Source organism: Xiphophorus couchianus, chromosome 18, assembly GCF_001444195.1.
Source record: "Xiphophorus couchianus chromosome 18, X_couchianus-1.0, whole genome shotgun sequence".
Classification (NCBI taxonomy): domain Eukaryota; kingdom Metazoa; phylum Chordata; class Actinopteri; order Cyprinodontiformes; family Poeciliidae; genus Xiphophorus; species Xiphophorus couchianus.
In genome coordinates, this window is record NC_040245.1 from 29,962,181 (window position 1) to 29,974,461 (window position 12,281).

Consider the following 12,281-nt stretch of genomic DNA (forward strand, 5'->3'; position numbering starts at 1 on the left):
ATCACCAAGTATGGCAAAAACCATAATAAAGAGGGAAATGAATCCAGAATGTTATATATTTAATAACACCAGGCTCCCATTGAAATTGGAAATAGATAGGGTCTACCCTAATCCACCACACCAGAGGATTTTTACCCCGTCAACCTGGGGGTATCGCACCAGACTAACTTTGCATGGGCAACCTTTGTACACCTACATCTCCGTTCCCGCCCCAATAGGGTACCATCATGAATCTTGGTATGACCAAGCGCTGAAAAACGGCACCGCCCAAGGCCCGTTTCCTCGGCCGGACTATTGGAGGGTGTTCCACTGGAAGTGGGTGTGGAGGGGGTTGGAGCCCGACTTACCCTACCCCTCTCCTATATTTACGGCCTTGCAACAGAGAAGAGCCACCAGACGGGTTGCGAAGAACCCTACTCACCAAGGCTGTAGCAAGGCTTTAAAAAAAATTTGTACAAAGCCTGATGCACCGGATCCCAGAGAATCACTAATCTGGCCAAAATGGATGCTATCGGCATGAAGCGCAAGCCTACAGACCAGGGTTGGCTAGACTCAACATCGGCTTCGAACAGCTCTACTGACACTGACGACGACTCGGACACCTCTAACGAACCTTTGCTACGGAAAACGACTACGATAACAGGAAAATCCCTTTGCCTGAAAGGGCTGCTGACGCTTCTGGCTTTGCTATTTGCTGCTGCTGTTCTCGCTACGACCTTCTACTTCATCGGAGTTGGACCGTGGTACCTTACGCATACAAAGGTCACTTATGGACATTCCAAGTATGCCACCTTCAACTGCTGGAATACAAGCACCACGGCTATTTTTATGCCATGGGACAACGAAACTTCTGCCCAGAATCGAACCGGATTATTCGCCAAAGACAACGGCAAAAAGTATGTGGAACGCCGAGCCTACAAATTGAACGACTCCTCCCTAGACGACCTCTTGAATCGGACCTGGGAGATCTACGCCTATGACTTCCTCGACACAGGAGCACTCTGCTGGATACGGGTTCTGCAACGCAAGGAACGACGGACCGTCAGGTGTAACTGGATCCATCCGGATCGAGGATTTCCAGAATGGCATTGCAACATGGCTTGTCGATCACTACTAATGTTGCCGAACCAGGGGTACTGGGATACCGAAGTAGTATACCCGGCCCCGCACAGGTCCTCAGGCTGTCAAACCTGGCTCCCACGAGGGGAGTTTTGGGGTGACTATCACCTAAATTGCAGAGAGGATGCCAACATTACAGAACGACCACAGGTTAACGGCACCTCCCGAAACGACTTTCTCGATTGGGCAATGAGGCCGCCCCCCAACGACAGTTTGACTAACATCACGGCCTTCCTGATTCGACAAGGTCCAACACGGTTTATGTACCAATCTGACCAGCAATATTGTTATAGGAACCACTTTAGGTGGTTAAGTGCCTGCCTCTGGAACAAGTTCGTCAAATGCAAGGGCCAAAACTACATTGTTACAGCTGTAGAAGAATACCGGTCGGATTTCTGGCACTCTGTACGATCAATACGGACAGAAATTGAAACCTGGCTAAATAACACATTCCCATGGACGTACATAGCCAAAGACCAAACGTTCTTCGAGGGAGACTTCCCCGAAGGAGCGGTTCGCTCTCTTGCTGGGCTAGAGGACTTTCACATTGCCAATTTACGTACACAACCCCTTCCAACTCCTGATGACCTTCTGAGCGCTCCTAAAGGCGACTTTGCAAAGATTGACAAATGTGTTGCGCGCAGTATCTTTGACAGCCTTAATAACACTTGCTGGGTGAAAACCCACTCGTCACCACGATGTGACCTCGTACAAACTAGCAAGACCTTCTATTCCACCTGGAGGTATCACTGCCCTGATCCTGACGTCCTTCCGACCGCTAAATGGGCTTTACGGGCCTGGTATGAGGATTATACTCGGAATTGGGACTGGGAATGGTGGGGACTTCAGCAAAAAGAACTTCAAGCCTGGGTTATACCCTGTCTCCGCCAGTCTACCAATTATTGGATCAAATACCAGTACCTCGCCACAGTTTATTCTAAGGACCGCATGATTTGGCCTGGGGTTTTTTGGAGACCTGAAAACTACGTCAACCCCAGACCCTGGCGCATGACTTGTAAAAATAACACGCGACAAGTCCTTGAGTGTGTCATAAGTTTAGCTAGAAGACCCTGCCACGAGGTTCGAGGTTGGGAGAGCTACTGCAAACAACATTATGCCGATGAGTATGACACTCACTCTTCAGAAGTTACTTGGCGCAAAATCAATGGTACATGGCGGAGGGCTATTGTGAGCGGAAAGACCTGTACCGACGCAATCCTAGGTTACCACCTCCAGAAGCGCAAGAGTATTCTGGGTCTGCCAGTTCCCTTCATCCCAAACCCCCTTATAGCCATCGCCGAAGGACATGCTTTCCGAAAGAGTATATGTGATGGGAAAGTAGACCCCGGGTTTGACTGGATTGGACCTAATCTTTTGTATTCCAACCTCACCTGCACAATCTCTAAGGAGATTTGGCAGAAATGGGGCGAAGGAGCGAACCAACACGACTGTTTCTGGTATGAAACTATGGGAGCAACCATCGTGACCGCAATCACCGAGGTTGTCGAAGAGGCTGCTAGTGTGGTGGAAGAAGGCCTCCACATTGTTGAACAATGGCTGCTAAGTGCGCTGAGTATGCTGTGGCCATACATCCTTGGTCTACTGGGAGTGGCCGTGGCTTTAATCGTCGGCAAAGTCGTCCTGGAGGTGTGGCTGAAAGCACTTTGTCGTTGCAAGAAGAGGGAGTACCAGCCCCTCCCCCCGAAGGAGGAGCCTGCTCCTGCATAAAAGACAGCTGCCGTGTGCCTGCGAGCCATTCAATCCTCGCTGCAGCTGCCGACAACATCGGAACCAAAAGAACCACCATCGGACATCATGGCATCTAACTCTTCAACCAACACATCGAACCCCAACTCACTTTTTGCTCCAATTCAAGTGAGTACCCTTGAGCACTTAGGGGTTACCCTGGCCTGGGTACTCTACTGCCACACTGGTTCCTGGCCCAGGGGACATCCTATGAGGATCTTCGTTGCGCTACAAGGATATGTCAAGCTTATCCTACGACCCATCATCCTCCAGAAGTGGGGGTTAGCTTCATCCCTCTTCGCTTGTTACCTGATGGGCCGTACCCGCATCAACTGGCGCAGGGGCGTTGTGGTCTGTCTATGGCTCGTCACCGATACCACAGCCCTCATAATGGAGTTGGTCCTTGGGGGTCGTCAAGCAACTCGAACCGCCCCACTTAAGATCCTCACAGCTATTCTAGAAGGGCTCTTTGCAGTATCTATCCTCGTCTACTTAGCGCGCCAAGCCTTGTCCATCAAAGGTCGGAGCAGGCGCATATGGCTACAAAAGTGGATAGTTCTGGCTCTTTGGGCAACGGTTTGGGGGATCTTGGTGGTCCTCTACTGGCTTCAGGAAACCTCTGACCTAGCCATCGTTGTATGGATGATGACCTACGCTGCAATATTCCATGATTCCGCTCATGTCTATGATTGGGGCGAACCAGCTCCAGATCACGACATTCCGGTTCCTGTGATTAATTCTCCCTGGCTGGCAGCCCAAGCAGGCACACGAGCTTAAACCAGCTACACTCCCTGCTCTCGCTTTTGCATATTCGTTGTGTTATTGTTAATCCGAAACCCTAATCGTGAAGTTACCTAGGTTGCTGTTTCTTCTCAGGCACCAACCTGCTGTGTGGGATGTGGGATCGCCGCAGAGTCCTATGGATTCATATGGGTTGCATCGTCCTCCCGCTGGTGTCACCGTTGCGTGAGCAGCCGTATCACCGATGTAACGGCAATTCTCTGCGCCACAGGGCAAGGAGATTTGCCTTACATAGCGGCCTCCACATCTCGATCCCTGGAACGGGTGCACAAAATAGTGTGGACCTCTGCCTTTGGCCAAGAAGACGACGACCTTACAACATCTCCAATGCACACGGGACTCCTGCTGCCCGTGATCCAGAAATTATGGGAGCACCAGCTTACTCGACAATGCCTGCCAACTCTACACCTTCTCGATGGACGAGTTGTGGCAGTGGGCGAGTACCTTCCACCAGCGTGTCCCGTGTCGCCGGATATGTTTATCGATGTCGGATGCCAAACCAGCAGTGCGACTCACAGAAAAGGTACCCAAACTGAGATTCTCAGTTCATCTCACCAAGCGTGCCAGACAGAAGACACCCTCTTCGTGTCATCCCCTTCACCAGATCCGCCTTCCACCGATATGGATTTTCAGGATTTACTGACTGAGTTGGAGGGATACTGTAACAACCCACCAACACTGCCAGACTCTGAGATGGATCTGTCTTCGCTTCTGCAGTCTTCCCTGGAGGACATTAGCCCTCCCGGATCAGCAGGATCTCCACTTCCTCCACAGTTGGACGCCGAATGCTGGATTTCTCCGCCGTCCAATCTGACAGAGTATGAGGTTGTGGATACCTGGACACCATCATCATCTCCGGTTGCCTGCTACGAACAGGACATCTTGACTGCGGATTGCGGTGATGGACTTGACCTCTTTTGACTTCGGACTTTGTGTTTTCTGCGATGCACCGTCCGATCTCAAGGAGGGGGTGTCAAGAAAACTGGTAGGGGGTTTGAGATCTATCCAGGTACACGCAGAAACAGGTGCATGAAAGCCTGAGGGAAATAAAGCAATCTTGTGTTTTGATTTATAATGATTGAGTGTTTTGATAATGATTAAGTTGAATATGGATGAATACAATAGGTAAAATGACTGTATGTAAGTAATCACTGAATGATTTACTGAATGATTCTGAGGTGTACGAATCATGATCTGTAATAACATGACGACAATGAAATGATTAAGGTTTGATGATATATAATAAGTGAAAGAGGTGATTAATGCTTATGATTAATGCTTAATGGAAATCAGCACATAAGTTTTTAAAATTTGACTGTGTTTAAAAGTTAATCAGAGAAAAGCACACAGTTTTTAATGTTAAAAGGAGAAGGGAAACTTGTGAGTTCCTGCTGTCGCAAGCAGTTCTGAACAGATGGCCAGACGCACAGGATGGGTGGGGTGGTATGGTTGGCTAAGAACAACACGCTGAGGAAAGGACGGTACTTTCCATCCCAGCCAGTAGACAGGAGGGGCCGAAACCACGTAAACTAACACTCCCCATACACACATATGGCAGAGAACTGTATATAAGCAGACGGAAAAGGAGAAGTTCTTGTTCTTTGTCTGCGGCACCGAAGTAGAGCTAACAGAAGAAGCAGATTGAGCAGACCACACCCTGGAGCCACGGGGAAAGCTGAAGCTTCGTGCCACCAAAGGGAGACAAGTTCCAATCGTCCAACCCGGGTTCCTGATTCGATCGTCGGTCTCACCTCAACCCAAACATTGCGACAGACTTGGAGAAAGGACAAAGGTCCCGGAGGGATTAAAGAGTTGGGTTTTCAAAAGCAATTGAGCCCTCTCTACTTTGCTTCCATTCTAAAGAGGATTTTTTCACACAAAGGATAAAGATTCAGACCAAGGTTTTCGGACGATCCTGTTGCCAAAGATCCACCACCAACTGGGTATGAGTTAAACTCGCTTCCTAAAAAGCTATCTCAGAATCTGTGACATAGGTTAGGGAAAGAGACAGGAAGGTATGATTATACATGTTGATCTTATTACACTGCTCTTGACTTGTATACAATTGATTCTTGATTTGTATGTCACATATCCCTGCTTAAGCTTGCTTAATAAATTCTTACTCTAAGATTCTAATGAGGTTGGTGGACATTGGAATTAATTGAGTCATTTAATCATTTTTTTAGTTCTTTTAATAAAGGTAAAACTAAGGTACATGGTTCTAGTAAAGAGGAGGCTTCATAATTTCCTTTGGCGAGAGTAAAATAATGACCCAGGGACTTACATCCAAGTCACTAAATTTAATCTAGCCGGTTCCAAGAGCAAGTTATATTTTAGAAAGCGAGCTACCGTTAACAGGAGTGGTTATTGGAATTACGCAGCTGTGAGGGCTACTCAGCTGACTGTTTCTTAACTGAAAAGGGTCGTAACTTCTGGATTGGAGGTAGTTAGAGCTAGACGAATCGCTTTCGACACCAGTTTAAATAGATTATCTCTTATAGATCTCTTTTAGGGTAATACCCAGGTCTTAGAGATTTTCCGGACCTGTTAGACAGAGAACTGGTCAGTAGTCAGCCCCGGAGGGTTGTGATGAAGTGGGCGGGGCTAGCTATTGCAGGATAACGGACACTAGCAACTGTTGTATTATGCTACCAAAATCGTTTCAATAACCAGAACTTCCAGTTAAGCTGAATTGAGAGTTTTCTATGAGAATCACCGTTTGCTCTCTCCCTGTTGCCAGGTTACCCAGACCACATGGTGTTCTCAGAGTTCCGCAGACGCTTCGATGTTCTAGCACCACATCTGACCAAAAAACATGGCCGCACCGACGTAGTCCCAGATGAGAAGAGAGTGAGTCTGTTTCTATGCAGTTCTGTTGTGAAAAGCTTGTTAGTGAAAAGCTCAGTGACTGCTGAGGGGTAAACGGAGAATAATGAGTTAGTTCAGTTTGTCCTCTGCTTCCCCTTTGACTGGCAGTTCATCATGTTTCCTTCCTGAAATGTTTCTGATTTCTGCTAAAGCCCCTTGCGGCAGCTTGTAGAGGTAAGAGCTGCTGTCATTCATATTCTCCTTGCCGTCTTCTTTCTGATCTCCTGTACATGCAGGTTACTCATCTGTAGTCATGGGTTACCCCGCCACACTACTCATTATGTAATTAAGTGATAGTATGCAGGCGCTGAGCATTCGGACATTTAGTTTTATCATACATGAGCACAGCAGCTTAGCAGCATTTCCCCAACCATTATGGGTTTTTTTTATTACATAAATAATTTCCTGTTGAAAGTTACAAGAAGCTCCTTTTCAACCATGTTAGTGAAGAGAGTTTGGATCTTTTTCTTTGCTGTGGAAATACTGTTTTTACTCTTCCGGCCACAACTTGACCTCATTGGCACCAGGGATCATCTGATTGAGCTGAAGCCAGGAGGCACGGCGACCAGACCCAGAGAAATCCCAGAAGAGACCTGGAGAAGGACACATCGAGGTTCCAGAGGAGGAAACAAACAGTGGAGGAGAGAAATAAGGAAGAAACACCAGAGATTTATGGAGAAGAGGATCTATAAGCCGTTTCTCCCCTCAGTTACCATGGGCAACGTTAGATCACTGGTCAACAAAATGGAGGTGTTAACAGCACTGGCCAAGCATCAGAGAGTACTGGGAGGATAACTTAATGTGTTTTATGGAGACATGGCTGCACACAGATACTCCTGATGCCAGTGTCTCCATTGAGTACTTCCGGACTGTTCGGGCCGACGGGGGTTGCACTGAGAGTGGAAAGTCAGAGTCCTTCATCCCCATGTGGGTCTCATCTTCACACCTCCTTCCCTCATCCTCTACTCGGTGACCTTACCCCACCCCTCAGCCGGCCACCTCTACGGTAAACATTACTGCTGAAGATGTTAGAAGTCAGCCGTCAGACTCTGCTCTCACAAGGCTGCAGGCCCTCATGGTGTGAGCCTGGATAGCTGTGCTATCCAGCTCTGTGGAGTCCTTCAACATGAGCCTGCGCCCATTCCTGTGATGTGGAAAACAGCCTGCAATATTCCACTGCCAAAAATACTGCAAATCTCAGGTTATGTTTCTCCATCTGACTAATTGACTGTCCTGCTGGTGTTTAGGCAGTGCAGGAGCTGCTGGAGTCCCTAGAGCTGGAGAAGAGCAGCTACCACCTGGGGCTAAGCAAGGTGAGTGAGTGAGTCAGGCTCAGGCTCAACCTGTCAACTTGAAATGGAGCTGAAAAACTCTCTGCCGTTGTCCTTCAGGTGTTTTTCCGAGCTGGGACTTTGTCCATGCTGGAGGAGCAGCGTGATGTCCAGACCAGGAGGAACATCTCTCTGTTCCAGGCTGCATGCAGAGGCTACCTGGCCAGACAGGCATTTAAAAAGAGGAAGGTAGGACGGCTGTGTGCTCGCTTATATCAGGCTCAGAATATTGTCCATGTTCTGCCTGTTCATGGATATTTGATGGCATTGACATGCAAGTGGCCTGATCAGTCCTATCATATTATCCTACAAATAAAAGACAGGGTGTACTTTCTGTTTTTCCAATGAACCTGCCGTCCAGTCAGAGAGCAGCTGATTCTCCTACTTCACTTAGCTGCACACCATTATTAATCCATCCAAACAGAGACTGGACAGTCCTGTAGTAAAATTGTTACAACACATCACTTATGCAATTCAGCAGAAAAAATATTTGTTTCTATGCAACTTTAGTTGGTCAGTAAAAACTGAAATAAGAGGTAATAAATTGCACAAGATAAAACCCACAAGATTGCTCAGGCCCTACTACGCATCAGCATTACAGGACCTCATTGCATTGAAAAGAAAACATCAGCAAACATTTATTTTATGCCACTCTGTTAGGATTGAATGAGTATTTTCTATTGGAAATCATATCTCACCTTGTGTGTGACAGTAAGACTGATAACTGGTGTGTGGTTTGGTTCTGCTGAACAGATCCAGGATCTTGCCATCCGGTGCATCCAGAAGAACATCAAGAAGAACCGCGGTGTGAAGGGCTGGCCATGGTGGAAGCTCTTCACCACTGTTAGACCTCTGATAGAGGTGCAGCTCACTGAGGAGCAGATCCGTGGAAAGGATGTGAGTTTCTTTGGTTTGGGTTAACTGCAGTAAAAACTGAATCAATTGGTACATCAAAATACCACAAAAAGAATGGCTCCTCCTGTTTTCTTTAAAACATGCTACTCTGATTGTTTTACTGCAAGTATCCAAACATTTTGATCATTTTTCTGTAAATCAGCATTATGGCTACATATAATGCTGAAACACAGGTCAGCATTTAGGTGTAAGCTAACACCCATCCAGAACATTTGTTAGTTCTGCCCTGATGCTGTGTGTGTTTCTTCCAGGAGGAGATTCAGCAGCTGAAACAGAAGCTGGAGAAGATGGAGAAGGAGAGGAACGAGCTGAGGCTGAACAGTGACCGACTGGAGAGCAGGGTAAACACACAACTAAAGGCTTTCAGTTACTGAGCTGCTTTTTTATTGGGTGTATATAAACTTCTGGTATACACTGCATACTAGCAAACCCACCATGTCGGCGCATATGTGTGAGCCTTAGTGTGTGTCCTCAGATGACAGAGCTGTCCACAGAGCTAGCTGATGAGCGGAACACGGCCGAGTCGGCCTCCCAGCTGCTGGAGGCAGAGACTTCTGAGAGGCTCCGCTTGGAGAAGGACATGAAGGACCTGCAGGTACAACCAGCCGCTGCTTCGCTCACGGACATTTGCCTGTTTCTGTTGTCATGGTAACAACTCATCCACTCTCTTCAATAAGACAAAGTTTGACAGCATGAAGAAACAGACGGAGTCCATGGAGATGGAGGTGATGGAGGCTCGGCTCATCAGGGCTTCTGAACTCAATGGAGAGATGGATGACGACGACACAGGTCAGACTCAATAAATGTAGTGGTGTGTTGGCCTGGTCCAACACATGATTGCTCCATTTGGAATAAGCTTCCACATTGTGGAATTTACATGTATGTATGGGTTGTGACAGGGCGGACCAGCAGCTACTGTATGTTATCAATCAAGATCAATCACCTCTCTGAGCTACTATTGCCATTTGAAGAAATGTACTGCTGCTAACCAAAGGAGGGTCTTACTGTTAATCATCCTCATGTACTCGCTGCTAAATATGCTAACAGCGGAGAAAGAACTTTTTTTCACAGATTATCTGTCTCATATACTATCAGTTTCAATAAATATGTAAAAAAATATTTTCTGTAAAAGTTACACACTGCAGCTTTAAACACCTAGTTTAATTTCCACCATAGACTTTACATTTTAGTTTCTGAGTAGGTGAGCAGACAAACATTGTGTTTGATACAGAACATCGTGTAGCATGTGAAGCAGTCTCTGATTGTGTTTCTGAAGCAGGAGGAGAGTGGCGGTTAAAGTATGAGCGAGCCATCAGGGAGATCGAGTTCACCAAGAAAAGACTGCAGCAGGAGTTTGATGACAAGCTGGAGGTTGAACATCAGAACAAGCGTCAGCTGGAGAGAAGGGTGAGCGGACACGACTGCTCCAATACACACCAAGTTGCTGATGGGACAACAGCAGAGTCTAAATATGGAAGATCTTATGCTCTATATTGCCGTTAGTGGGACTGTGACTTATCAGACTATGTCTGATAAACTTTCCTTACATACCTTACATGGTCTGCAGGTACAAAAACCAGGTAGTGGAAATGGATTTTAGTTGAATATCTCTTTCCTTCATGTTTTCCTCTTTGTTTTGGTGCTTTCTTCTCATATGTATGTTTCTCTGTGGTGACATCACAATGTAATTACAGAATGAAGGCTGACAGCCAGCAGATTTGCTTTATTTTAAAAATTTATTACATTGTTCTTATTGGATGACTTATTTTCATTGTTTAGTAAATCTTTTCTAGTTTCCTAAGTTGTACACATAGATAGTACAGGAGGTTGCACTACCTCATAGCAAGAGCCAAGGCAGAATATCAGAACCAATCAGTAGTGGTCACTGAGTCTGCAAGCCTTTCAGCCGTTTAGGGTTAAGCGTAAATACAGTCACTAAAATCAGTGGAAATCAATACAAAATTATGACATTGGTACAATAAAAACGCCAATTGTTTGGTTTGAAGAATCTGAGCACCCATAAAAAGAAGAAAGAGACAAGTGAGTTTTAGATTAACTTGCAAGGAGAACGAACAGGAGCGTGCCTCAGTTACAGTCTCCTACCCGCTCTGAAGCAGCTCCTCCTGCACCCTTTCTTTTTATTTCCTTAGGGCAGTCCTAGTTACATAGCTTATTTAATTATCTTGAGTTAATCACATAGCGTAGCTGCTTCTTCTGTTCTCTTGAGTCACAGGTGTGTTGCACCTACAAGCTGCTGTAATGTGGAATGCAAAGTTCAGAGTTCTTGTTTACTTCCTTCTGTAGAATCGATGCAGGAACTGATGAACCCACAGAACAATGTCTTGTACATCCGTGGTCTCATGTACAGTTTCCCTGTCTCTGGTTCATAAACTTCGACCCTTAATCATCCATTGTTTATTCTGCCACGTCAGTTATCACCCTTGCTGTAGACCATATGGTATCAGCTTCCAATTTAGGATGCTCGTCGCTTCCTGCCAAACATCACTCAAAGAAACACATATTTCAGGAAAGAACAGAAATCTCTCCGTTCTTAAAGATATTAATGAGTATATAAAAGAAAAAGATATTTACAAATCTAACACCAATATCATGTGTTTTGCAGATCAGTGACCTTCAGGCTGATAACGAAGAGTCTCAGCGAAACATTCAGCAGTTAAAGAAAAAGAATCAGCGGCTAGTAGCTGAGCTGCAGGACACCAAGCTTCACCTGGAGGGCCAGCAGAGCCGCAACCATGACCTGGAGAAGAAGCAGAGGAAGTCTGTCCTCACACGCAAACTTTGACACTACATCGTTCATAAACATGCATTAGCAGGTTGCTAGACAGTGAGCCCGGAAGGCTGCTCCACATTATTAGTAGCATCTTTCTGTTCCTAATGGTAGAGCTCTGGCTTCCTTGTTGACTTGTGTCACTAAGCTTTCCACGGAGATAATATGTACAATGTGTTTGACCCTACAGCCAATCTAAGTTTAGCCTTACTTCTGTCAGCTGCAGTGTCTGTGTTCTGTTCCCGTCACCAAGAGGCTGCTTGTGTGTAGGTTTGACGGTGAGCTGAGTGCAGCTCAGGACGAAGTGCAGAGGGAGAGGAGTCTGAGGGAGAAACTGGCCCGGGAGAAGGACATGCAGAGTGGGGAGGCCTTCAGCCTCAGACAGCAGCTAGAGGTGTGTGTCCCTGTGCTTTCAGAGGGATGTTAAGCTATTGTTAATATATTTAGGATGAACTTTTGCCAAACACCAAAGCTTTATGTTAACACAATGTTTGATCAGGTTTTATGGGTTTTCCACTAAATAACTGCTTGTGACAGAAACAGTGCTAATATCAATCCTAATCTGTCTAGACTTCAGCAGAAAGCTTGACTTTACAATCAAAGTTTTTTTTTAACTGAACTGTTTCACTGTTTCATATCAATCACCATTGAGGTATCAGTATTTAAAATATCAGTCACAAAGTACTGATTGGATGCAGTATTTGTTAGGATGT

General features: G+C 46.1%; 1 protein-coding gene across 8 annotated transcripts in view; it reads left to right on the forward strand.

The window, feature by feature from the left end:
• myo18ab (myosin XVIIIA b) overlaps nucleotides 1-12,281 on the forward strand; it is an 83,247-nt gene that overhangs the window by 52,852 nt on the left and 18,114 nt on the right. For 6 of the 8 annotated variants that reach the window (XM_027999698.1, XM_027999699.1, XM_027999700.1 and 3 more), the window contains 10 exons: nucleotides 6,407-6,516; nucleotides 7,782-7,847; nucleotides 7,926-8,054; nucleotides 8,619-8,762; nucleotides 9,032-9,121; nucleotides 9,256-9,375; nucleotides 9,458-9,569; nucleotides 10,057-10,187; nucleotides 11,404-11,558; nucleotides 11,839-11,962. In XM_027999698.1, the coding sequence (XP_027855499.1) occupies nucleotides 6,407-6,516; nucleotides 7,782-7,847; nucleotides 7,926-8,054; nucleotides 8,619-8,762; nucleotides 9,032-9,121; nucleotides 9,256-9,375; nucleotides 9,458-9,569; nucleotides 10,057-10,187; nucleotides 11,404-11,558; nucleotides 11,839-11,962 (1,181 nt within the window). The remainder of the gene's footprint in view (nucleotides 1-6,406; nucleotides 6,517-7,781; nucleotides 7,848-7,925; nucleotides 8,055-8,618; nucleotides 8,763-9,031; nucleotides 9,122-9,255; nucleotides 9,376-9,457; nucleotides 9,570-10,056; nucleotides 10,188-11,403; nucleotides 11,559-11,838; nucleotides 11,963-12,281) is intronic. The other 2 variants (XM_027999704.1, XM_027999705.1) reach the window with 1 other exon arrangement.